Source organism: Chrysochloris asiatica, unplaced genomic scaffold (genome assembly GCF_000296735.1).
Source record: "Chrysochloris asiatica unplaced genomic scaffold, ChrAsi1.0 scaffold00125, whole genome shotgun sequence".
Lineage (NCBI taxonomy): Eukaryota > Metazoa > Chordata > Mammalia > Afrosoricida > Chrysochloridae > Chrysochloris > Chrysochloris asiatica.
In genome coordinates this window covers 3,192,255-3,215,368 of record NW_006408643.1, presented here as the reverse complement: position 1 = coordinate 3,215,368, position 23,114 = coordinate 3,192,255, and the positions used below count along the sequence as shown (strand labels likewise).

The following is a 23,114-nucleotide window of genomic DNA, read 5'->3' as shown; positions in this document are numbered from 1 at the left end:
AGGGAGCTGGATTCACCTCTCATTCCTATCACATGCACGTACAATTCTGATGACGATTATTCCCTTACACCAAAAGGGAGCTGGATTCAGAAGAGGACCTAGAACGAGGGGTAGCACTGAGCACGTCAGGTAGGAGACTACTAGAAAGAAGTTTGTGTTTCATTGGCTGGCGAATGGTATTCAACTGAGCGTCATGGCCACTGTGGGTGACATTGCGAAGAATGGGAATTCTTAAGTGTGCTCATGAGGAACCTGCATATAGATGAGAGATAGTTGTTTGAACCGAACAAGGGGATACGGTGTGGTTTAAACTCAGGAAAGGTATGCATCAGGGTTGTATCATTTCACCATACTATTCAATCTGTATGCTGAGCCAAGAATCTGAGAAGTAGGACTGTAAAAAGACCGAAGGATTGGAGGAAGGCTCACTAACAACCTGTGATATGCAGCTGATACAAGCTTGCTTGCTGACAACGAAGAGGACTTGGAACATCTGTTGATGAAGAACAAAGACCACAGCCTTTAGAATGGATTACAGCTCAATGTATATAAAACAAACATCTTCAGTAACTGAACCTATAAACAGCATCCTAATAAACAGAGAAAAGACTGAAGTTGTCAAGCATTTCATGGTATTTGGATCTATAATTGATGCTCATGGAAGCAGCAGTTAAATCAAATGACAATGCACTGCACTGGGCAAAAGTGCTGCACAAGACCTCTTCAAAGTGTTCAAGAGCAAAGAGGTCACCCCAGGACTAAAGTGAGCCTGACCCAAGCCTCATATGCACGTGAAAGCTGGACAGTGAGTAAGAAAGATTGTAGAAGGGTCACTGCATCTGAGTTAAGGTGTAGGCGAAGACTACTAAAAGTACTACGGACTGCCAGAGAAGAAATCAGTCTGTCTTAGAGAAGGACAGACAGAATGTTCCTTAGAAGCCAGGATGGTGAGACTGAGCCGCTCCAATGTCGGACACGTTGTCAGGAAGGACCAGCCCTGAAGGAGGACATCATGCTTGGTCAAGTGGAGGGTTAGCAATAAAGAGGAATCCCCCAGTGAGATGGACAGACAGAGGGACAGCAACACGGACAGAGCCACAGCCATGACTGTGAGGATGGCTCAGGACGGGGCAGTGTTTTGTTCTGTGGTTCACAGGGTGGATAGGAGCTGACTGGCTGGCATCACTCTGGGTGAGAACTGGTTCAGTGCCACTCAAGTGCAAACAACAACAGAACCATCCAGAGACATTTCAGTAACAAACATACCTCTGGGAATAAGATATGCGCATAAAGGCGGCCCTGGTGGACTATTTATAATAGTAAAACAATGTGGAATCTCGACAGCCTTCGATTGTCAAACCAACGTTTCCACAGACAATCTCACGTTTAAAGACAATTTAACAACACAGGTATGCTCCCCAAAAATAGCAGGTGAAAAGAGCAGGACCCAAAACTGGCCCATTTCATGAAATAAAGAACAGAAAGTCAAGGCTAGAACTGCTGAGAGGCTCAGCGATTTCTCTTTTATAAGAGGTTTCCGCTGGCAGGCAGAGCCCGGGAGGCACAGTGGGTAAGCCTCCAGGTGCCAGCAGCCATTCTGTTTATCCTTCAGCGTCACAGTGTCACAGCGAGTCAGAGCTGACTGCATGGCAATGGCTTCCTTCGGCTTTTGGTCTCTCTGACATTTTGTTTCTTCTTTTTCCTTTTCTATCACAACACAAGTGTCCCTTTTATCAGAAAATAAGTGAAAAGAAAGCTAAGTACTTGTTCTCACTGGACACTAAGCTGTGGGAGAGCTGTCCCCTGAAGCCAAGGGGTAGGTGGGGCTGTGGGGGCTGGTGGGAGCAGCCCCTGTGGGTCTAAGGAGGAAAGTCCACTTCCCTGAGCATCCCAGCCCTCCCTCCTCCGGCTGCTCACCTAGCCGGGATTGTAATGTGCCGTCGTCTGCTGATGCCATGTCGTTGAGCCTGAGAAGCCCCCGGCCTCTCTCCACCCATGACTGTGAGGCTTTGTCGAAGACAAACAGCTTACACTGGATCTGGAACACAGATGGCCCTACCAGTGAGCAGGGGCCTGGGCCAGGCCGCAGTCACTGTGGACACCCACCAGGTTGGTTACAATCAGAAAGAGGGAAAGATGTGGGGGAACCAGCACACTCAGACACTACTGCTAGAAATGCACAGTGCTGCTGTGGCAACTGCTGAGGAGGGAACTGGCCGGGAAACGCTGCTCACAGCCCAGTGTCCATGTACAGATGACAGGAATGAACGGACTGGCTCCTCACACCGTGGATCATTACACAGCCGTAACACGGAAAGCATCAGGGAAGGAGACACGAGATGACATGGAAGAACCTTGAAAACATGATGCTCAGTGGGAGAAGCAGATACAAAAGGCCGCATGTCACAGGGTTCCATGGACATGACGTGTCCAGAGCAGGCAGACCCTCAGAGAAGTGAGGGCCAGGTGGGTGGGGGGTGGAATTTCTATCTCGGCGAATAAAAACATTCTAAAATTAGGTAGTAGTGAGGGTTCCACTACGAGTTCTACGAATTCGCTTAAAACGATTACACTGCCATCATAAAAGGGTGACTTTTATAGTGTGGGAACAAAATCTCTGTAAGGCTGTCAATAAAGACACACAGAGCCAACAAGGAAGACAGCATGACTGAGACCACCAGTGGGCCACAAAACCTCTGATATTTACCATGTAGTTCGTTACACAAGTTTGCCAAGTCTCCACATAAACAGACAAAAAAACTAACAAACTACACACGGGCCAGAGTTCCTGGAGAAGGACAACATTTATGCCTGGTAAAGTGGACGGTCAGTGAAAGAGGAAGAACCCAGTGAGGCGGACGCAGCAGCTGTGACCAGGGGCCCAGACACAGCAGTGCCTGTGCAGATGGCGTGGGACCCCCAGTGTTGCTCTGATGGACCCGACAGTGCCCGGCACCACTACACAGTTCATACAAACATGTGGACACGGATGGCTCCAGGACAGGTCACGGGGCTGGGGAAAGTGGAGCGGAAATTCAGGCTGCAGCTGGGACCCCCGCCCCTCAATGAAATGCTTTTGTTCCAGAAAAACAAACAAGGCTGAGGCTGGTCTGTCACCGCTGTCCCCGCGGAAGCCCCTTTGTGATGTCATCACCTGTAAAACGTTGCTCTCTGCCTCCTCCCCAGTGATGACCTCCACTTTTTCCAGCAGACACTTTCGGGCCGTGGCCTTGGTGTAGGCGGCCGCCGACTCGGCCAGGGACTCTGAAAGGAGATTAACTAAATACCACGGACGATTTATTGGGTGAGGGGGTGTTCTAGCCTACAGGTGAACAAAAGGGCTGTTCTGGCCTCACAGGTGTCAGCTGCCCCCACGAATCACATCTGAGCCCTGGAGTGAACACCGGAAACCTGCCAAGTAATTGGGCCTCAAAATTTGTGGGGAGGCCAGAGGTACTGACTGTGGTTCCTGATCTCCTGTTCTCCCAGCCGAGGACGGGGCGGCGAGACTCTTCAAGCACAGGGCCTTCCCCTGGCCTGTGCAGCGACATAGGCCTGCTCTCTGAAGGGAGTGCTCCTGTTTGTCTCCTGCTCCACCACCTTTGCCTTCAGACCTGGTCTCTCTCTGGCGGCAGGAGGAGGCTAACATACCTTTCTCCGGGGTGGCCTCCTGGGACGAGGACTCGGACCCGGACTCAGTGGCTGTGTTTTCCCTGTTGGCATCTGCGCTGACCTCATTTAACTTTGGCGGACTCTGGGGGGGGAGAGGGAATGAAGGCACATGGGGTCCTGGCAGACAAAGTCCCACACGAGGACACTGTGTGACCCTTCTCTGCTCAGCAGGGCTGCCTGGGCCCTATCTCACACAGCACCCCATCTCAGACCCTCACAGACCCACCCATCACTGTGTGTGGGCCCCGGGATGACTCACAACGGGAGTGAAGTGGTAACCTAAGGCAAAGTGGGGGATCCCTGGGAGACCCGATCAGCTCCTCAGCCACCACCACAAATAGTGGGATTACAAGCATCTGACCAGGAAGCAAAAAACCCCAATAACAAACCAAACAGCAAAACAAGAAAAGGAGTGTGGATGAGCACTTTTAGAACTTAGGGCCCTTCCAACACACAGGTCCCTGTGCCAGGCAGTCCTGTGGGGGAGGGGTTGGCCCAGTTTCATCTGCATGGCCCCCAGCAGGCTACAGCCTTAGGGAGGGCACAGCTGCTCAATACGGCTCAACAGGCCCAGCAACAGCGAGTGCCTGAACATCTCCAGAGCTTCCCCGAGGTGGCTGCCACTGCAGCCCGCTGAACCTGGGAGGGAGCACAGACCCTAACCACTGGCCTGGCCTCTGAGGGCGACACCAACTTTGGGGAAAGACAAACGTATGTGCACTGGCTGCCAGAGCAGCCCACCCTTCTGTAAGCCTGAGCTGGCCCATCCCTGAAAGCACACTCCCCACAGCCAAAGCCCCCACACCTCAGGCCCTTACCAGAACGCGCGCGCTCATGTTCTGACCAAACACAAACTTGCTGCTGGCAGCGTCGGCATTGCTGGTCGGGTTCTCTAAACTGAAGAGAAGACGTGGGTGAGTGTGCGGGCGTTTGACGGAACCCAGGCACTGGGACAAGGAATGTAGACCCTGGGTACCATCCAACATCAATTCCTCCTTAAACGGGAGGTACCCCTCACATGGCAGATGAGGAAGTGGCACAGAGAGGCGTTCTGGCTCCAGGCGAGCCTCAGCCCTGTGGCCGTGCTCTGCCTCCCAGGGCTGTAAGCAGACAGGACCGACGGTGCTCGGGTGGTACTGGGACAGCCAGCACCCCTCCCTATCAGGGGAAAACACTCTGCTTCCGTCACCCATGTGCTGGGAATACCAGCAGCGGAGGCGCCTGACAGTGTGAGCCAAGTCCTCTCCCCACATGCACATTTGGCTGACAGGAAGCCCATGCAGGGCTGCTCTGGAAATGAAGGCCCCCGGAAGGGCCGGGCCTCTAGACAAGCACACAGAGCTCTGGGGCTGGTGCAGCTGTAGATGAAGCCCAGGCTGGGAAGGAGGAAGTGGACTCTGCTCTCCGGGCCCTCAGGGCCACACCTGCTTCTTCCACCCATGGAAACACCCAGCTGACTCCTGGCTCCAGGTGTGGCCACCTCTCTGCAGGACCTTGCTGGTCACCAAGCCACTCTGGCAGAAACACGCATTCCTGGATACTCAGGGTGTGTGCCCGCAGCCTCACTTACCTCCTAGCCCCCGGCCTGACACTCACCTGGAGCTGATATACTGGAGAAAGTAGTTGGTCGCAGTGGGCGTTTCTGAGCTGGGCTGCCCGGCATTCTCCACGTCAGTCACGTCTGTGTTCTCGTTTATTAACTGGGAGACATAGGGGACACTCAGGACCTGGCGAAGGACAGGAGGCATCCACACAACCCCCTCCTCGGGTGGCACAGCTTCCTGTGTGCATGGGGTGGAGTGGCGGGGACCTGTGCTCTTCATGGGGAAGGTTCCAGAAAGTCTTATCATGAACACAATTAAGGATCACTTCTCAAGGGCTTGTTTCCTTGGTGCTGAGCCTGTTTAGGGCATGATTTCTTCCTCTGGGACCCATGTGAGGTGGAAATGATCACCCCATCTCATCAACAAGGGAATAGGCTCAGAGGGGTTTTTGGTGGCTCAGGGTCCCCCCAACAGAGATGCTGCACAATGTGACCATAAGACTTCAAAGCCCAGGAATACCTGGGACTCTCCACAAAATACCGCCTGCCCTGATTCCAGGCACCCACCTTTCCAAATGCCAGGATCGGCCTCCTCCTGGCTTCAGGGCCAGCGGCCAAGCCACCATTCCCAAAGTGCAGGCCCCACAGCTAGTCCTCCTCCTGTCGGGGGTCACCCTCCCGGGAACTAACTGCCGTGGCTGAAAAGCCAAGGCTACACAATGCCTTCTTGTTTCTCAGGTCTCGTGGGGCCCAAGTTGTAGAGAGCATACCCTGTCCTCAGCCCTAACACCCACAACTCCTCTACATTGCCACTGCAGGGGTCTCTCAGACGCCCAGGCACACTGCAGACACACACCTGCCTTCCCTGGTCTTCCTGGAGCCCTGAGCCACGGCCCCTCCCCAATTCCCGGGCCCTAAATGATGGAGCTGAAGGGCAGCCAGGAGCTGGCAGACACTGCTCTTTCCTGAGGGGACAGAAGGCAGTGGTTCTCAATTGGGGTGGTGCTGCCCTGGAGGGACACTAGGTGAAGTCTAAGCAAACTTGTGTTTGTGGTGACTGGGAAAAGGGGTGAAGCCCAGGGATGCTTCCCAACAACCTACACTGCACATGACAGTCCCCATCTCCACCCCCGCCAAGAGAAGGGGCCGGCCCCCAATGTCCACAGTGCTGACAGGGAGAGAGCCTGAAACATCCTATTGGGCTGTGGCATGAGTCCTGAGCACCCCCACGACACCGCAGCCTTCCCTGCGCTCACTTCTTAGGAAAGGTGGCTGGTCAGTGCTGACCCGGGGTGCACCAGACGCCCTTAGTGTGAGGGCTCACTCTGACCATGTACCTTGACTCTGTCCCTCAGGTTCTGCCCAAACACAAAGGCCTGCTGGGCAGCGTCTTTTCCCCCACAGTTCTCCTCTTCCAAAGGACTGCTAGACTCATTTTTCTGGGACTCTTTTTCCTATTGAGACACACAACACAGAGAAGTGAAGCCCCACACCCAGCTCCTCCAGCAGAAAGTCCCTGTGCTGAGGGACAAATGGACCAGCCTGGACCGCCTGTGTGGAACTTTCCTTGGGCGAGGTCACAGCAGAGGGACGGGCCTCAGGATGCCAACAGGTTTGCTATATATAGTTGAATGGGACTCACATGGGCAGAAGTGGCCTGGACACTGAAGGTCAACAGTGGAATGGACCCCTGACCTGGAGGCCACAAGTGGTGCTCAAACCTCATCAGGGGTAGTTCTGGAGTGGGGTGAGATTAGGCAGCCTGGAGAGGCTGACCCAGGCTCAAAGTAAGCTGGACACGGGTTTCTACAGACATCTCCTTAGACTCAGTCGTTTCTGGTTTCAATAGTGAGTGGACTTTTCAGTGGAGGTGACTCAGAAAGGGACTGGGACGCTACAACCCAGTACACCCAAGAGGTGCTACAGGGAACTCACGTCACGTGAGAGGTGAGCCATTCAGGAAACAAAATATATTGGTCTCTGACTCAAAATGACGCCCACAAGTGTGGTTCCCTCTTAGAGAAAGAAAATTCAGGGTGCCCGGCTCCCAACACTGAGCATTTAGATGAAGGATTCTATGTTGTTGTTAAGTGCCTTCCAGTCAGTTCTGACTCATAGCAGCCCTGTATAGAGTTTCCAAGGAGCAGCTGGGGGGTCTGAACTGCTGACCTTGTGCTTTACAGTCCAGTGTTGATCTGACAGCACCACACCAGGAGTCCAAGGATTCTAGAAAAGTATCCTAATCAAAAGGGAGAACATGCAGAACCGAAGTTTGAACTCTCATGGAATCCAGATTTTCTGGAGCCACTGAGGCTGTGACCTTGAGGCAATCTTTGAGCCTTGAGCCAAACACTGATGCTGCCTCAGTGCAGAGAACACCAGCATGCAACAGTGACTCTAGGGAGGAGGGTTCCAGAAGGAGAAGGGACTCCAGGTCACTGCACTACACAGGGAGACACTCCTGGGATGCTTTCAGTTGTCTACATTTTCACCAAAAAAAAAAAAATACAAAAGCGCAAACTCAGAAGTATGTGCATGTTTAAGAAAGGCCCAGAAGAGAAATTATGAGAAAATATAAACGCCCAACAGAGGGTATCTGGAGCCCTCCAGGGTGCACTTTATAGATTTCCAAAGCATTTCAACACTTGCAACACACAGGGGGATCATTTTGTAGGTAAACATTTTTAGAACGAGCTCACTGAGGTCTGGATCCAGAAAGTTGCTAGTAATGTCTAGGTGCCTTATTTATATAATAACAACTGCAGTTAATTGGAGAACAAAAATAGGAAGCTTTGGGGCTGATGTTCTGAGGAGTGTCCGGTGTGAGACGCTGCCAAGGCATCTGAGGGAACGAGACAGGTGACCAGCTGGCTTCTGGAGCTGACAGGGAGGCAGACACTGAAAGCTAGTCTGGGTCAATCAGTCAAGTAAGTGACGTCCTCTACAGTATGTACCATGAATTAAGTCTGTGGCCTACAGAGGAGTAGACGTGGCCTTTAAAATTCAACACGCGGTGCTCAGTGCCTTGGGAATCCTTGGAGCACAGGCTGGTTCTCAGCGGCCTGCAGACGGGCACTAATGGGGCGCTGGTCTGGGATGAGCGTGAGAGACTGCAGTGTGCAACCTGAGGGAGGGGAGCCGAGAGAGCTGTGGCCTCCGAGGCCGACGGTCTGCAGGAGCAGTCTGCCTGCACTGCTGGGACAGTGTGGGGACAGGAAGCGGCTCAGAAGAGACAGAGCACAAGCTCCCAGCAAGGTGGGCCACCTGCAGTGGGTGCTGCTCACTCACAGTCAGGTACATGAAGAGGCCAGGACAGGCCACCACTGGGTCTCCCTCAAATTCAAAACCTCATGGCTGGCTGACTGCCCTCAGGACCCAGGGCCCAGAGTGTCCACACGGCAGAGCGCAGAAGGAGGGTTCATATCTCCACTCCAACAAGCTGTGCAGACATTATGTCTTATCTTGAGTCTGATCATCCTCAGGGTGTGTGTGAGGTGCGTGGTATGTGGTGTGAGTGTGAGGTGTGTGGGGTGTGCGCTGTGGCAGCTATAAGAGCCTCACAGAGGCCTCTCCCCCCCACCGCCGGAGCAGGTGGGTGGAGAACGTAAGTAATGCCCACAGAGCCAACCAGACTTTGTATTCAGAAGACTCACGGCTGTTGTAACAACTCTGCCTTCGATCTAGCTCGGCCACCTCAGAAACAGGCCCTATGTTAAATGGTTCACTTTCTGGCTGCCATGAGATTAGACACCTTCGGGAAACATGCTTCTGGCCTCTGCAATCCCAGAAACCCAAGGGACTGTTCAAAACAACATGTAGCCTGAGGCCACGGGAGGCTCCGTGTAGTGACTTGTGTCACAGGAACTACAGGGACCATGCTCCCTTAGCTGACTGGGAAAGCCTACCACGGCCCACAGAGCAGGTGACACGGAACCCTGACAAGTGCCACCTTCCATCCAGACGACAGCCCTCTCCCTGCCCCAGGACAGACCTCAAGTGCTGACGCTTCGTCGGCGGGTTCCGACGGAGTCCTCCTTACAGGGTTGTCGGGAGATGTAGACGTCACGGGACCTGTGCAGTCTGCCGGGATGCTGACCCCGTTGGTGCCACTGTTTGGGACTGCAAGAGGGAGGACAGCGGGGAGTCAAGAGGGCATAGTTAAGGACCCCATTTCCAGATGTCACGCGACATGTGCAGCCCTCTCCTACTGTCCCACCAGTGGTGTCATTTCTCCTTTTCAAGAGCAGGATCCTGGTGTCACTGCTGTTGTGATCCTGACTCACAGCAAAGCCACCCCAGGTGACAGGGTACTGCCCCCACAGGTCTACTGGTGCGACACTGGGACCAGTCCCTGGAGAAGGACCTCATGATTGGAAAAGCAGAGGGGTCAGCAAAAACACACACAGGAAGACTCCCAACGAGATGGACTGGCACAGAGGCAGCTACAATGGGCTCAAGCATCACCAGAGTTGTGAGGATCTTGAAGGACTGGCCAGTGTTTTGTTCTGCTATGTGACTGTGTGTTGGAACTGACTCACTGGCATCTGACAATAACAACAAATATTCAGGTTTATATGTCATAGTCTATTTTAAACCTGGAGTCCTGGTGTGGCGCTGTGGGTTAATGTGCCAGAATGCAAAGCCGTTTGAACTGCAAGGTCGGTGGTTCAAGCTCACCAGCTGCTCCTTGGAACCGACTCGACAGCACTTCATAACGACTATTTTAAACCTGGCTTTGGCTCTTTAGTGTTAGATTAAAACCAGTTTCCCATGTAGTTAGAACAGTGTCTTCAGAGACTGTTGGCCTGGTATATGTACACTTTGCTGTGTATCTTTTTAGTATCAACAAAAACACTGTTATCATTGTTAAGTGCTGTCAACAGTTCTAACTCACAGCGACCCAGGATAGGATTTCTGAGGAGCAGTTGGTGGGTTTGAACCACTAACCTTGTGTTTAGTAGTCCAGTGCTTATCCTACAGGGCCACACACACAAAAAAACAAACAAACAAATTTCAACAATAGGAATGCTAGATGCTGAGCTGCTTTTGAAGGAGAAAGCCCAGGTGAATCCAATGCCACCACTACCTATGTGGCCACAGTGGGAGCCCCATTCGGGGACATGTCCTTGGGGCAGCAAATAAATCACTGCTTAGCCTCTCAGCTGGCTGAGGAAACACAAACCTGCAGGTCCAGATACAAAGCACCCACAGGATGGAAGGCTCCAGCAGCCCGATTTGAGCTCCTGAGGGCCAGGGAGGAGCCTGAGCGCTCTGTGTTGTGTGTGCTCAGCAGTCATGTGCCGCAGTTCCTTACCGGTCTGGGACGGCGCTTTGGGCTGCGGGGCCTGCAGCACTGCTGGACGGAGCACACTCCGCTGCTGCTCCTTGGGCTTCTGGCTCGGCAGACCTGGGGGCAGAAGGTGGGTCGGAAGGGTGCTGCCGGCTCCCAGCAGTCCAGCTGAGAATGCTCCCACACACTTAGACTCTAAATCACACACTTTCTCTGGAGTTAGCCCTTAGATACGAAGGAGCAGGCGCCGGCCATGTCGGCCATATTCCTGGGAAGCCAGCGCACCTGGTGCTCAGCTCAGTGGGGCCACAGATGCTCCTCAGAGACTTAGGGTGCCGCCTGCCGTCCCACAACACCCTTGGCCCCTACTTTTCAGAGTCGAGGTTTCTCAGCCCAGGCTAGAGCACACAGACCCCTCTCAGCTCCAGGCTGCAGTCAGTCCACCAGTAGCCTTGGGGCGCAGCCATCCATCAGGGAGGCGGGCATGGAGGTGTGTGTGTCGGGGCACAACGCTCCAGGGAGCCCAGCTGAGCTAGTAGAGCCCCTGCCGGGCACAGGCCTACACGGTCCTGCCCACACCAAGCCTGACTGCCTGCCCCCTGCCCCCCGTCAGATGGAAGTGGTAGCATGGGAGGCAGCTCCTCTGAGGCACAGCCTACCTGCGCTGGGTGCCTGGCCGTGGATGAGCGTCGGTGGTTTCAAACGGAAGCCACTGCTCTTCTCCTCTGTAAGGACAAGAGCAGCGTGAGGACAGGCTGCCAGGGTGGGGCTGAGAATGGTGGGAGAGGAGCAGGTCACTGAGCTGAGAGAACCAGCGTGAGCCTTCCAGAGTCCAGGTAACCCAGGGGAGCCCTGTGCCATCACCGGCACCAGGAGGGAGGGTGAACACTGGGTACACTTGTCAGCGGCAGACAGGATGGTGAGACATGTGCAGGACAAAAGACAGGAGGGTAGTTTCAGCAGGGAGCCCTTCTAGCTGCAGGGTCAGCCGGAGGCTGGGAAACAGAGCGGGGAATGTGGGCCCTACGCTGTATTGGTGGGAGCTGCCAGCTGGGGACTCAGCAGTGAGGACACATGTGAGACCAGGAAGAGCACCTGCACCCCAGAGAGGTCTGGGGCCTGGAAGGAGGAGCTCCTGAATAAACACAGGCCCCAGTGTGTGCTGCTGACCCTGGCCACCTCAGGAGGGGAGACCAGGGCAGGAAGGGCCGTCATAAACAGCCTCGTGACTCAGCTCCTGGGGAAGTAAGCACAGGGTGACAGTGAGAAACTGCATCTGGAGGTGGGAGGGGGGCAGGGACACAAAGAGCCTTGCTTCTTCATCGGAAATAGCCCTGTCAGCTTTCAGGAAGACAAGATCAACACACAGAGAATCCAACCATACTTCTATGTGCTGGCAACGAACAACCTGCAGTGCAATGAAGCGCCAAGGAGAATTAACTAGGCAGGTAAAAACTGAACAAAAGTGCCAAGGTTACACTCCCAAACTACCGAAAACACTGTGCAAAGAAATGAAACCTTACATAAATGGAAGGATTTCGGAACGTGAAGTCATCAAAACAACGTCTTAAAAGGAGACCACGAACTCCCAAATGCTACAGCCCAAACCCAACCTCTTAGTATCTCTGTTGTTGTGTGTTATTGAGCTGCTTCTGACTTAGGGACCCCGTGGGACAGACCAGAACTGACGTGGAGTGTTACCTAGACGATGACCTTCACAGAGCAGACTGCCAGGTCTTGCTCTTGGGGAGCTACTGGACCTTTCAGTTAGCCACCAGGGCTCACCTAGCTGACCATCTAATTCTCAACAAGGCTGACAGGACCACTCAGTGGGGAAAGGTTCATCTCTCAACAACTGTGTTGTGGAAACTGGATCTCCACAAGCAAGAATAAAGGTGGACTTCGATCTCACAGCACAAACAATATTCAAATGTACCAAAGACCTAAATTGTAACAGCTAAAAACTCTTAGAATAAAACAAAGGCGAAAATATGACTTTAGACCACCAGGAAAATGCAAATCAAAACCACAAGGAGATACTTCTCCGCACCCACTAGGAGGTCTACGATCATGTGAGTGAGGATGTGAATAAACAAGAACCCTGAAAATACGCCGGGGTTGGGGTGGGGTGGGCGTGACGTGGTGCAGCTGCTGTGGAAGGCGAGCCAGCAGCAGGTCCTCAAATCTCCTCCCGGATGAGCCGCATTCCCCTCCTAGGTAATGCCCGGAGAGCTAAAACACATGCCCATGCAAACACTGCTCCAGGAATGCTTCCAGTGAGACTATTCAAAACAGCCAAACAGCGGCAAGGCTTGTTCAATGCCGTTGAGTTGGTTCTGACTCACAGTGACCCTGTGTTAAGGGTTTCCGAGGTTGTAAATATTTTCAGAGCAGAAAACCTCATCTTTCTCCCATGGAGCAGCTGGTGGGCTCAAACTGCCAACCTTGTGGCTCACACTCTAAGTGTTTACCTTAGAATCACCACGTTCCAGCAAAAAGTAAAAATACCTAAATGTCTATCAAGTGAGGAATGAATAAACAAATGGAGATAAAACCATACAATGAGGTACTATTCGATTTGGCCATAAGAACAGGAAAAGCTGCTCCGATCCACGCTACAACATGAATGACCCGGGAAAACAGAACGTGGAGTGCAAGCAGCAGAGCCAAGGTCAGGTACTGCCTGGTGCCATGGACAAGAGCCGTCCAGAACAGGCAAGTCCACAGAGACAGAGGCTGGCAGCAGGTTAATGAAGAGTGACCGCAAAAGGCAAGGCTTTCTTTTGGGAATGATGTTGGAATATGGAATGTGAAGGTTCAACTACTCTGTGGAAAGACTGAAAACCAGACCACTGTACACAAAACAGACCAAGCTTTCAGGTGGGACACAGAGCCCAGCATGAAGCAGGAAAGCAGGAAGGCTGGCTTCCTCTGTCACCTCTGTTGTTGAGTCAAACTGCTCTCGTTGGGCACAAACAGGACCACAGAAGTGCTCACAACTAGTCCCTGCCAGCAGTCACCAAGCAAAGAGAACCCAAAGCCACAGGTGGGAGGGAGGTCCTTTTGGGGAAATAAACGAACTGTATTTCTAAGTGCAAAGATGGGTACCCAGTGGCACAAAGGTTAAGTGCTCAAATGCTAATCAAAAGATCAAGGTGTGAACCCACCCACATCTCTGTAGAAGCAGGGCCTGGCGAAGTGGAGAGATGGAGCAGCTGGGGACTTTAGACCCAGAGAGGGAGAGGGGCTGTGTGCTGACGACAGGGGGGCAGGCTTGTTATACCCTTTGGTTGGCTGTTGATGCATGGAGGTGATTGTAACCATGGCAATGAAACGATATAGGATAGAATGAATGTAAAACTAACGTTCCCCCATGTAAACTATCACATAATTCACAATTAAATATTAAAAAAAAAAAAAAAAGAGTACCGTCAAGAAAACCCAATGGGGCAGTTCTACTCTGTCATACGACGTCATTATCGCCGGAAACAACCCTACAGCACCTAACAGCATTTTCAAAGCGGTGGAGCACACAGATATTAGCAATTTGGATAATTATTTTTAATTACAGAGAAATGCTTCCATAACTAATGCAACACTGAAAACAGTCAGTGTCTACGCTAAGAAACTTGGAAAAACAGTTACCTGGCCAACTGACTACAAGAGATTCATATTTACGCCCATTCCAAAGAAAGGTAATACAACAGAACATGGAGATGATCAACTAACATCATTAACACCACATGCAAGTCAACTTTTGCTAAAGATAATTAAACACAGTTGCAACGATATACCAACAGTGAGTGTTTAAAAATTCACGCCATATTCAGGAGAAGATGTGGAGCAAGGGATGTCACTGATGACATCAGTGGCTGAAACAGAGCAAAACCCCAAGAAGCTGGACATCACGCAGCCAAAGCGGCATCAGGACCGGAAGGCTCAGTAACTATCTGCGATATGCAGATGACACAACCTTGCTTGTTGAAGTAAAGAGGACTTGAAGAACTTACCGATGAAGATCAAACACTATAATCTTCAGTTTGAATTGCTATTCAATGTAAACAAAACAAAAATCCTCATGCCTGGACCGACGGATATCATGATTAACAGAGAAAAGATGAAAGTTGTCAAGGATCTCATTTTACTTGAATCTATAAATAATGTTCATGGAAGCAGCAGTCAAATCTGCTGTAAAAGAACTCTTTGAGAACTGAAGTGTGCCTCAGCCAAGCCTTGGGACTTCTGAATCCATATGGCATACTCACATCCAATGAGTAAGAACGGAGAACTGATACATTTGAATTAGGGCACTGGTGAAGACCATCAAAAAGAATGCTCCTTAGAGGCATGTACTGGGATATGCTATCAGAAGGGACTAGTTCCTGGTGAAGGACATCATGCTTGGTAAAGCAGAGGGTCAACCAAAAAAGAGCAGGTCCCACAATGAGAAGGCTTGACACAGTGGCTCCAACAATGGGCCCAAACATACCGACTGTGAGAATGGTACAGACAGGGCAGTTTTCTCTGCTGGGTTGCTATGAGTCGGAACGACTCGAGGACCCTAACAAAACAGTGACATTTGCAGTTTGGCTAATTTTTAAAAGGCCCTTAGAGCTGGCTTCAAAAGCTTATACTTTAGTTACAGATTTACCTCCACCACTCCGTGTTGTGTGTGTGGACAATGCTAACAGTAATATGATCCCCCATGTTTGAGGCCCAGTGCCTGGCCCACTAGGCCAATGCAGAGAATCTGTGTGGAATGATGACTGAGTTTATTAGGTGTCATTGAGTTGGTATCGACTTAGAACGACCCTATGCACAGCGGAGTGAAAGACTGCCCAGTCCTGTGTCAACCTCACACTTATTGCTATACCTGAGCCCATTGTACCTGCTGCCACTGTCCCAATCCATCTCTCTAGGGTCTTCTTCCCCTCTCCCACTCTCCACTTTACCAAATATGATATCCTTCTCCAGGAACTGAAGTATGAGAGATGAGGTCTGGCCATCCTGGCTTCCAAGAAGCACTCTGGCTGTACTTCTTTCAACATAGATCTGTTGGTTCTTTTGGTGGTCCATGGTACTTTTAGTATTTTCCTCCATCACCATAATTCAAATGCATCAATTCTTCTATGGTCTTCCTTATTCATTTCCCAACTTTCACATGCATATGAGGTTACTGAAAAAACCATGGCTTGGATCAGGTACACCTTAATCCTCAAACTGACATCTTTGCTCTTTAACACTTCAAAGAGGTCTTGTGCAGCAGATCTGCCTAATGCAATAAGTCATTTGAATGCATGACTGCTGCTTTCGTAAGTGTTGATAGCTGATCCAAGCAAAATGAAGTCTTTGACAACTTCAATCTTTTCTCCGTTGATAAGAATGTTATTTATTGGTTCAGTGGTGAGGATTTTTGTTTTCTTTACATTAAGATGCAATCCATACCAAAGACTGTGGTCTTTGATCCTCATAAGTATTTTAAGTCCTCTTCACTTTCAGCAAGCAAGGTTGTATCATCTACATATCACAGGTTGTTAATGAGTCTTCTTCCAATCCTGATGCCACGTTTTTCTTCATAGAACCCACTTCTCAGATTATTTGTTCAGCATACACATTGAATGAGTATAGTGAAAGAATACAACCCGGGCGCATATCTTTCCTAATTTTAAACCATTCGGTGTTCCCTTGTTCTGTTCGAACAACTGCCTCTTGGTCTATGTGCAGGTTCCTCATGAGCACACTTAAATGTTCCACAATATTCATTCTTCACAATGTTGTCCATAGCCTGTCATAATCCACACAACTGAAAGCCTGAAAGCCTCTGTGTAGTCAGTAAAGCACAGGTAAACATCTTTCTGGTATTCTCTGCTTTCAGCCAAGATCCATCTGATGTCAGCAATGATATCCATTGTTCCATGTCCTCTTCTGAATCTGGACGTTGTCTGTTAACGTACGGTTGGAGCTGTGTTTTTTTAAAGGGTTGTCTTTGTTTTTATTATTTTCTTTACACAACTGACAAGATTGGAACCAAAGGTAAATAGAAGGCACAACAGGTTTGCTGTTTTGTTTTGTTGTTGTTGTTGTTCTTCAGATCTGGGGGAATTGTTTCGTGTTTTTGGTTTTTACAAATACAAATTAAAACACAGAAAAAATCCTACTTCAAAAATTTTAACAGTTCAAGAGAAAAGCCTATCAGTTGTATTATAGACATTTAAAACTTACTGTACAAAGACAAAAACAAACAAAAAGAAATCAAATGACCTATTACATTAAGCAAATCTGCTGTACAAGATGTCACTTTGAGAACTAAATTGAGTGTGACCCAAGCCATGGAATATTCAACAGCCTCATATGCATGTGAAAGTTGGACAATGAATAAGGAAAATTGATGCATTTAAGTAATGGTGTTAGAGAAAAATATTGAAAGTACCATAGATTGCCAGAATAACAAACAAATCTGCGTTGGAAGAAGTACAGCCAGAATGTTCCTTAGAAGTCAGGATGGTGAGATTTTGTCTCTCCTACTTCAGACATATACTCAGGAAAGACCAGTCTCTGGAGAAGAACATAATGCTTGGCAAAATGGAGGTGAGAGAAAAAGAGGAACACACCCAATGACATGGATTGGCAGAATGACAGCAGCAATGGGCTGAAGTGTATCAACTGTAAGAATGGCACAGAACTGGGCAGTGCTTCATTCTGTTGTGCATAGGGTTGCTATGAATCAGAATCGACTTAACAACAACAGGCTAACCCTAAGGTTCATCACCCATTACTTTTAAAATTGTTTTGAAGACTAACCATACAGTAATATAAATAAAGAGTAAAAATAAAACAAAAACAAAACTTATTGTACAAATGTCAACGGTAAAAAAAACCCCAATAGGATTTGACATTGTTGTGTGATAGCAAAAGAACAAACCTCTAACACTTTTTCATTTAATTTTTAACCACACCAGTGAGAATCAAAATCGTCAATTTTTCCCATGGCAATTTCTCCACACCAGAAGATGACTCTCAAAAGAAGAAACATTTTCAGTTTTTCTTGCTTTCAAAATGTCTTTTCCAATCCTGTATTTCTTACAGGCTTTTGAAACACATAGAAAATAAATAAGAAATATTCCAATGAATGAAACATACCAAATGTCAGTGATAAGCAAGACACATTTCTTTGTGGAAATAGCTGTTAAAAAATATTCCACAAAATTCGAAGTGAAGGACTAAAAGATCAGGAGAAGAAAGGAGGGTGTGGTACACACACCATTACACAAAAAGGAGTAAAAGTATACAAACGTAAGCAGTTTATAACAGATTAGGTTCATACTCCAAAATACCAAAGGCTGGTTGAAGAAATTCGCTCTTCTTCAGGAACTAGGGTTTGTACTGCTGTGTGATGACCAGTGAGGAGGGATTTACTGCCTTGGAGCAATGCCTCTTCCCACTCCAGATCCTGGTTTCTGCACCAGGCCTCCACGAGCCAGCCCACCTCGAGGGCCTCCAGGTCCCCGCAGGCGGTTACCTCGACAGTCCCCTTCCCTGGCGACTTGAGTCTTCTTCTCTTCCACGTTCAGACGGACTTCACTTTTGAACATGATAGGCCTATTACTAAGAACTTTCTGAACAGGTTCAGAGTCATCAAACACAACAAACCCAAAACTGGGTAGTTTCCCACCACTGTTAATGCGCAGTTCCACCACATTCCCGCAGTTTTGGACGAAGTCTTTAAGCTCTGATTTATCCACTTCATGGGGCAGGTTGCCAATGAAGAGTTGGTGACTGTCAGGGTGTCTCACAATTCTTCGAGGTTCAACATCACCTTGCTCACCAGCCTCACGGATTGGTCTAGGGCCCCTCTGTGGAGGAATATTGATTCATTGTTCTCGCACTCTTGGATCCCTCTGAGGTCTCTGCTGTGGAATCTGAGAATCAGGCTTAGACTCTGGACGGGGCTGTGAAGTTGGAACTTTAACAACATGAGGTGGGATCCCAGTAACCGGAACAGCTCCACTGGGAGGAAGATTCTTACTAGTCACAGATGCCCAAGAAAATGTCCTCAAGTCTTCCTGTGCCATCTGAGCTATGTCTGCAGGCTCTGGGGGAGGACTCTGCAGTCTCCTCAGGAGCACTGTCTTCTAACACCGGCTCGGACGTCTCCTCCTGGATTTCAGATACAGTTTCTTGTTCTGGTTCCAGTTCCGGATCAGGTTCTGCAACAGGTTCCTCTAAATGTTTGTCTAAGTCATTGTTGACAGTCTGATCCTAGAAAGTTCCAGCATCATCGGGTACCACTTCTGGTGTCTGCTGTCTTTCCTCAGGCTCCTCTACTTCTTCCTCAGATTCCTCCTGAGGCTCAGTGACAAAGCCACCAAAGACTTCATCTTGGTAGCTGAAGATATCATTATGAACATAGAACTTATTTGCTACAGAGCCCTCAGGAGCAAGGACAAATGTCTGCAAAAATCTTCACAAGGCTTGGTTGTTATTAGAGCGCAATCTCATCACCTGGACCATCACACCACACCATTGTTTAGAGAAGCGTGAGCATCAACATGGCGAATCTTAGTGTGGCAGTTGGTAAAGTTTTGTGACATCACTTTCCTATGGATTTCTTTTCCTAGATTCATACTTCGTACATTCCATGTTCTGATTATTAATAGATTTTTACAGCTGTTTCTCTTCATTTTTGAGTTGTGCCCCATCAGCAAATGAAGGTCCTTGAGAGGGCTTTATTGGTTTTCCAGCATCTGCTGGTTTTCCACTTGAATCCAATCCTCCATGGATATAAGAAAAGTTTCTTACCATAAAATCTATGCAGCTGTCTGGGGCCTGGTTCAGCAGTGTATAGTACTGTCTCACAAATTCCCGCCTGACCAGCAGGGGACTAGGCTTCTCTATAACCACTGTTGAACGTTGAGAGAACAGGGCAGATGGCATCCCCAACGCAACTGCATCCGCCTGGAGCTGTTTTTTATTACTTTAGTAAAACGTTACTCAAATGGGCTATCAATGATTTCCATATTCTGTTGGATCACCTCTCTTTGGTACAGGCACAAATACAGTTCTTCTTCCAGTCAGTCAGCAGAACAATTGTCTTAGAAATTTCTTGGCATAAATGAGTGAGTACCTCCAGTGCCGCACCAGTTTGTTGAAAGAATTCAATTTGTATTCCATTAATTCCTGGAGCCTTGTTCTTTGCCAATGACTTCAATGCACCCTGGACTTCTTCCTTCAGGATCATTGGCTCTTGATCATATGCTATATCTTGAAATGGTTGAGCATCAACCATTTCTTTTTGGTAATTACTCTTGTATTCCTTCTACTTCTGATGCTTTCTGCATCACTCAGTATTTTGCCCGTTGTTGTTAAGTGCTGTTGAGTTGATTCCGACCCTGTACAGGATTTCAGGAGGAGCAGCTGGTTAGTCTGAACTGCCGACCTTGCAGTTCAAATAGTTTCGTAGTTTGGCGCATTAACACACAAAGCCATGCCAGGACTCCCCATAGAGTCCTTGAATTTTTTCTTCAGTTCCCTCAGCTTGAGAAATGCTGAGCATGTCCTTCCTTTTTGGTTTTCTAACTCCAGGTCTTTGCACACTTCATTGACTTTGTCTTCTCGAGCTGCCCTTTGAAATTTTCTGTTTAGCTCTTGTACCACCTCATTTCTTCCATTTGCTTTAGCATTTCTACGCTGGAGAGCAAGTTTCAGAGTCTCTTGTGACATCCATTTTGGTCTTTTCCTTGTCTTCTTAATGACCTTTTGCTTTCTTCCTGTGTGATGTTCATGATGTCATCCCACAGCTTTTCTGATCTTCGGTCTTTAGTGTCTAATGCATCAAATCTGTTCTTCAGACGATCTCTAGATTCAAGGTCATATTTTGGCTCTCGGGGACTTGTTTTTCATTTTCTTCAGCTTCAGCCTGAATTTTCATATGAGCAATTGATGGTTGGTTTCACAGTCTGCCCCTGGTCTTGTTTTGGCTGATGATATGGAGCTTTTTCACTGCGTCTTTCCACAAATGTAGTCAATTTGATTTCTGTGTATGCCATCTGGTGAGGTCCATGTGTACAGTTGTCTTTTATGTTTAAAAAAGGTATTCGCAATGAACAAGTCATTTGTCTTGCAAAATTCTATCATGCGATCTCCAGTATCGTTTCTATCACCAAGGCCATATTTTCCAACTGCTTATCCTTCCACTTTGTTTCCAACCTTTGTAATTCCAATTGCCAGTAATTATCAATACATCTTGATTGCATGTTTGATCAGTTTCAGATTGAAGTTGGTAGAATTCTTCTATTTCATCCTCACTGGCTTTAGTGGTTGGTGCATAAATGTGAATCATAGTGGTATAACTGGGCTTCCTTGTAGGCACATGGATATTATCCTATCACAGACAGCATTTTACTTCAAGACAGACATTGGTATTTTCTTTTTGATGATGAATGCGACACCATTCCTGTTCAATTTGTCTTTCCCAGCATAGTAAACTATGTGATGGTCAGATTCAAAACGCCCAATACCGTCCATTTCAGTAAATGTCCAGGATATCAATGTTTATGTGTTCCCAATCAATTTGGACAATTTCCAATTTTCCTAGATTCATACATTCCATGTTCTGATTACTAATAGATTTTTTACAGCTGTTTCTCTTCATTTTGAGTTGTGCCCATCAGCAAATGAAGGTGCTGAGGGCTTTACTCCAGTCGCATCGTCACCGCCAACTCGACTCTGAGCAGGCAGCTTTTCCTCAGTTGTATTTTGAGTGCCTTCCAATCTGAGGGGGGCTCACCTTCCGGCACTGTACCTGACAACGTTCTGGTGTTCTTCAACATGTTCCAATATTCAAAATTCTGGGGCTGACAGTGTTTCACTGCTATTTATTCATAGGGTTTTTAGCGACTAAATATTTGGAAGTAGTCCATCTCTCCTTCTTCCTAGTCTGTCTTCATCTGGAAGCTCATCTGAAACCTGTACACCGTGGGTGACCCTGCTGGTATTTAACATATCCATGGCATAGCTTCCAGAATCACAGCAACACATAAGCCACCACAGTATGACAAACTGACAGATGAGTGGTAGAAGAGGACTGAAAGACAAACAGTACCCCACATTCCTAATGACCACCCAGGACAGCAGGGTGGTACGCAACCGTGGCTGGGAAGCCAGGAACCCTTTCACAGGAGGAAGACCCAGCCCACTATGACAAATGCTGTCTGTTTCTAGAAATTCACTTTCCGTAAGAGTCAGCACACATTGAAGAGTCATTGCCTTATGCCCAGCCCACTGCTGGGGGTATCCTGGAGGGCACTCCACCCCCACCCCCGTTGTCCTGACATCTCTGGAAGTCTTGCCCTCCTGGGAATCTACTATCAGAACGGAACCTGGTTTGTGGCAGATATGGAAAAGGAGCCAGGAGAAGGTGGCCTGGCGGTGGCTAAGACACAGGAGACAGGAGTGGTGGATGGCCGAAGTGAGCTTGGCTGAAAGCAGCAGGCACGGGAACACTGTCAGAAAAGCGAGCATGCAGGTGGGACAGGAAGTGGAACATTGCTGGTGCGTCTATGCCTATGTGCATATGGCGCCATTAAGTAGGTTCCGACTTACAGCCAACCTGTGTAGAGTTCTGAAGTATCAACAAGCAGAACATCCCTACTGGGTTTCCTAAGAGGTAAAGCTTTATAGGAGCAGATCCCCAGGGCTTTCTCTTATGGAGACGCTGGGTGGGTTTTAACCGGTAACTTTTTGGTTAGCAGCTGAGCACTTAATGGTTGTGTCACCAGGGTACTGTTGTTAAGTGCAGTTGAGTTGGTTCCGACTCATAGCGATCCTGTATTGGCATTCTGAGCTTTTTCATCTTTGCAGGAGCAGGAAGCCTCATCTTCTTTCTTCAGTGCATTTTCTGGCTGGCTGGAATCGCTGACCATCTCGTTTGCAGTACGGTGCTTACCATATGGAGTTACTGCATTCCCACCAGTAGGGCATAGGGACCCACAAATCCATCCTGACATAGCAAGTACATGCGTAGAGCAACGAGAAGAGTGAGTGCTGATTAAAAAATGCAGAAGAAATGGCAGGAATTCCAAACCCCTACCTGGCCACTGCCACACCAGAGAAATAGCTACTTCTGACAAAACCGTCAGTGGATGCTGAAACCAGAGGCTCAAAGTGGGAAGAGGGAAGCTGGGGATTCCACAGGGGCAAAGTCTGGCAGCTAGCCCCCAATCAAGTGATCAAATTAACGCCAATGTGTACCAGACGCACTCAGCATCACTCTTGGGGGTCTTCTAGCTCCAAACTTTGACCAACATGGGCAGAACCAGGAGGAAACACTGGGCAAACTCCAAAGGAAGACCACTGACAAAATAATGCTGTAACTCCAAACACGAGGACCTAGCAGAGTGGTGGAGTCCTGGGGTGGTGCTGTGGGCTAATGTGCTGGATTACAAAGCCGGTTTGAACCATAAGGTTGGTGGTTCAAGGTCACCAGGTGCTCCTTGAAAACCCTATACCGGGACGCCACAGATGGAGGCAGAGACGACAATGTGGAGAGATGCAGCGGCTGGGGATTCTAGACCCAGAGAGGGAGAGGGGCTATGTGCTGATGACCGGGGG

The 23,114-nt window shown here is 48.9% G+C and overlaps 1 protein-coding gene and 1 pseudogene across 1 annotated transcript in view; both read right to left on the bottom strand.

The window, feature by feature from the left end:
* The window catches only part of RANBP3 (RAN binding protein 3), a 43,438-nt gene that overhangs the window by 3,443 nt on the left and 16,881 nt on the right, over positions 1-23,114 (bottom strand). The window contains exons 5-13 of the mRNA XM_006869022.1: positions 11,165-11,230; positions 10,530-10,622; positions 9,222-9,334; positions 6,553-6,669; positions 5,269-5,372; positions 4,491-4,569; positions 3,652-3,754; positions 3,155-3,264; positions 1,918-2,038 (exon numbers count right to left, since the gene is read on the bottom strand). Coding sequence (XP_006869084.1) covers positions 1,918-2,038; positions 3,155-3,264; positions 3,652-3,754; positions 4,491-4,569; positions 5,269-5,372; positions 6,553-6,669; positions 9,222-9,334; positions 10,530-10,622; positions 11,165-11,230 — 906 coding nt within the window. The remainder of the gene's footprint in view (positions 1-1,917; positions 2,039-3,154; positions 3,265-3,651; positions 3,755-4,490; positions 4,570-5,268; positions 5,373-6,552; positions 6,670-9,221; positions 9,335-10,529; positions 10,623-11,164; positions 11,231-23,114) is intronic.
* Positions 17,918-21,334, bottom strand: LOC102836606 (annotated as a pseudogene).